The sequence below is a fragment of the Myotis davidii genome, unplaced genomic scaffold (assembly GCF_000327345.1).
Source record: "Myotis davidii unplaced genomic scaffold, ASM32734v1 scaffold1073, whole genome shotgun sequence".
Classification (NCBI taxonomy): Eukaryota; Metazoa; Chordata; class Mammalia; order Chiroptera; family Vespertilionidae; genus Myotis; species Myotis davidii.
The window spans coordinates 221,557-224,955 of NW_006285113.1; the positions used below are offsets into that span (position 1 = coordinate 221,557).

At 60.7% G+C, this 3,399-nt stretch overlaps 1 protein-coding gene across 2 annotated transcripts in view; it reads right to left on the reverse strand.

The window, feature by feature from the left end:
- Positions 1 to 3,399, reverse strand: part of GRM4 (glutamate receptor, metabotropic 4) — a 109,872-nt gene that overhangs the window by 41,713 nt on the left and 64,760 nt on the right. Inside the window, exon 3 of one of the 2 annotated variants that reach the window (XM_015558676.1) lies at positions 2,498 to 2,633. The exons of the other annotated variant lie outside the window; for it this stretch is intronic. Within the exon in view, the coding sequence (XP_015414162.1) occupies positions 2,498 to 2,633 (136 nt within the window). The remainder of the gene's footprint in view (positions 1 to 2,497; positions 2,634 to 3,399) is intronic. 2 annotated transcript variants of the gene reach the window in all.

The following is a 3,399-nucleotide window of genomic DNA, read 5'->3' on the forward strand; positions in this document are numbered from 1 at the left end:
ACCCTAGGCCACGCCTGCCTACAGGCTCCATGTGCTCCCCAAGTCCCACTCCTGTCCCTTAGGGCTAACCTGTCCCTGCAAAGTCCAGGCCTGTTTCCCTAGGCATGTACCTGCCCGTGTCTGACCAAGGCTCCCAGACCTACATCTGCCCAACCCCTGTCCTCTCAGGTTCAAGCCACCCTTACCCTAAACCCACACCCACATCTCTTGACTGCTTCTCACACTTACATGCACACACATGCACACAGGCATGCACATGCACACATGCACACACACACCCCTCTGCACCTGCTGCTCCCCTGCCAGCAGTGCCCCGTCACCCCCTCCTTCTGTGCCAGAGTCCAGGTCCCGCACAGAGCTGCTCCCCCTCCCCCGGGCTGTGCTTGTCCCCTGCCCTGGCAGTGGTTTTAATCAAGTCAGGGACCCTGAACCCAGCACAGGGCCGAGACCCCAGAGGCTTAACAGATGCAGACTAAGTGGCCCCTCAAACACATGTTCAAGGAGAAGAACAGGGCAGCTGGGAGGAATCCCCCAACCAGCTCCTTCCACTGGAGCTCAGAGGGGGCAAGCAACTTGTTCAAGACCACACAGCAAGTCGGAGGCCAGGACCCAGCCCCAGGCTTGGGGTGCTGCTGGGCCTGTACAGAGGCGACCTCCTGGGAAGGACAGCCGGGGAGAAAGCTGTCTCCAGGCCCCAGAGCCCACACCTCCCCTCCTCCCATCTCCTGACTCTGGACATTTGCAGCCCCCCAAGCTGCTGCGCCTCCGGTTATTAATACCCGCTCGCATCCTGCCAGCCAGAAATGGCCGAGCCTCCAGCCCTGCAAAGTCACCTGGTTTATTTTTACTTCTGTTTGCTTCTGGAAATGCATGTGGATTTCCAGAAATGCCCCCACCTCCCACCACACTTCCCCTCCCCCAGGGGCCTCTTCCCTGGGACACACTCAGCGCCCTCACCCGCCCTCCCAGAGCCCATCTGAGCTGAGCGGGAGGCCGGAGGAGCCCTGGCTGGGTGGGCATGAGCCCTGACTGGTGCTGGGCTGTGGGCTGGAAGTGGGAGGCAGGAGTGCAGGGACTGTGACTGAAGCGAGGACAAGGAGCTCAGAAGGGGTCCCTTCCCGTCCCCCGCACCCCCTGTTCCTGCCCCCAACGGGCTGACCCGAGGGCAGCAGGAACCTCCAGAGCCAGGAGTAAGGCGCCTAAAGCTTTGAGGGGCCGTGAGCAACCTCTGTGCTCGCTCAGAGGCGTCAGGTGGACTCTGGGACACCCCTGGCCCTTCACCGCCAGGGCTGCCTCCCTTCGAGATGGCCTTTGGGTTTTGAGGCCTGACCGATGCTCCAGAACTTAGGGACCCGGCAATGTCTACTGGGGAAATCTGCTTCCTGTCGCTCAGGAGTCCAGGGCGGGCTCTTTACCACGTGGGGAGAGTATGGGAAAGAATGGGGCCCAGAGAGGATGCTGGTTAGCAAGGGGAGGGAGGCAGCTCAGCCAGCTCCCTAAGGGCAGGGCCTGGGGGTGGGGGGGGCAGGGCTGCTGCCCCACCCTACTCTGCAAATGCAGGCGTGTGCCTCCCCCACAGACTCTGAGCGGGGCTGTGGCCTCCCTCTGACTGGGGCTCCCCGAGGGCAGGGCTGTGTCTCCCCTCAGACTAGGGAATCATAGAGACCTGGCCCATCTTGGCCCTGAGGTCCAGTCTCCGGGAGGTGGTAACAGGAAAAGGCAGGAAGGAGGGACCTTCAGTCTGCAGGCCGACGCTCTATCCACTGAGCCAAACCGGTCAGGACCAGGGGTTATCTTTTAAAGGCACCGAGTTTTTGGACCTATGCCTCGGGCACCACCGGGGGCAGGTGTGCAAGCTGTGGGCTGGCCCAGGGTGGCTGCACGGCATGGTCCTGGCACCTGGACTCCACCTGCTCCCATTCTCCAGATGCAAAAACTGAGGCCCAGGAAGGGGACAATACTGCCCATAGTGAGTGTGTCCCCGAGCCAGGACTAGGACCACAGGCCAGGCCTTTCCCCACTACCCTGAGCTCACCAAGAAAGGAGGGGGTACTGAGAAGTGGCCACCGTGCATTAGGCACTTACTGCGTGCCAGCCACTCTAAGCCCTTTCTGCCATTCCGGCACGCAGTTTTCAAACACCACCAGCAGGCATCCTTAGCCCAGAGAGGTTGAAAAACTTGCCTGGGTCACAGAGCCAGCAGGAGAGAGAGAAGGATCACCAGCTAGGTGCTCTGGCCCTAACCCCGGGCCGTAGCCCCTCCATTACAGTACCTGCTTCCCAGCCCTGGCTGGTAGAAAGGATGCAGGACACGGGGAGGGGTGAGAACAGGGGCGCCCACTAGCACCAGCCTGTGGCCCTGCCTGAGGGGTGTCCCAGCCCCACACTCACTCACTCACCCACCCGACCCCTCTGGATCCCTCTCTGGGGTCGGACTTGTGCAGGAAGGTCACCAGCAGGGATCCCTGGCTCCCACCCCTGCCCGCTGCCCCCTCACCTGATGTCATCCTCATTGGCAAAGATGACGATCCCCCTGGCGTTCGAGGTCTCCAGCAGGCGCCGGATGATCTTGTCAAACTCCCCCGGCTTGGGCTCCCGCGGGATCTTCACCGACTGGGCGATGCACACGCCCCCTGCGGGAAGGGGCCAGTCAGCCTGGGCGGGCAGGAGAGCTGGGGTCTCTCTCCCCTTTCCCCCCAACTCATACTCCCCCCCCCCAAGGAGAAGAAGGCTGGGAGCGCCCAAGTTCCAATACTCACCCGCTGGGTGACCCTGGACATGTCACCGAAGTTCTCTGTGCCTCGGTTTCCCCATTATAAAGTAGGCGAGAGGCAATACAGCATTGTGTTTAGGAACTAGTCTGCCTGGGCTCAAATCTGGGCTCTGCTACTTACTACTGTGTGACCTGAGGGAGGTTACTGAACCTCTCTGTGCCTCACATACATCGTCTGTAAAGTGAAGATAATAACACCACTTCTTCATGGGGTTGTTGTAAAGCTGAGTTAATGCATGGAAATAAAATAATATCTGGTACAGGGTAAGTGGTGAGTAAACTCTGACTATCTGTATTGTAACCACATCATAGGATTTTTAGGAGTGAATCTGAGCATGAGAGCAAAGTGCCCACCGTGGGCCCTCAGTGCCCCCCACGACCACACCCACACCCACCTCCCAGGCCTCTGTCCCAGGCCCCATGCTCACCAGCAGGCCCCTCGGAAAGCAGTGGGCAAGGCTGCTGGCTGGTGCCACACACCTGGGCAGCGCTGCTGCAACCCAGCTCCGTTATCGTCCCGGCTCCAGGCTCCTTTCTGACTCACAGGCCCTGCACTGTGTAGGCCATCGGGCTCCAACTCTGGCCTGGCCGGTGCCTTGACACCACAGCCTCCCTCCCCTACCCTC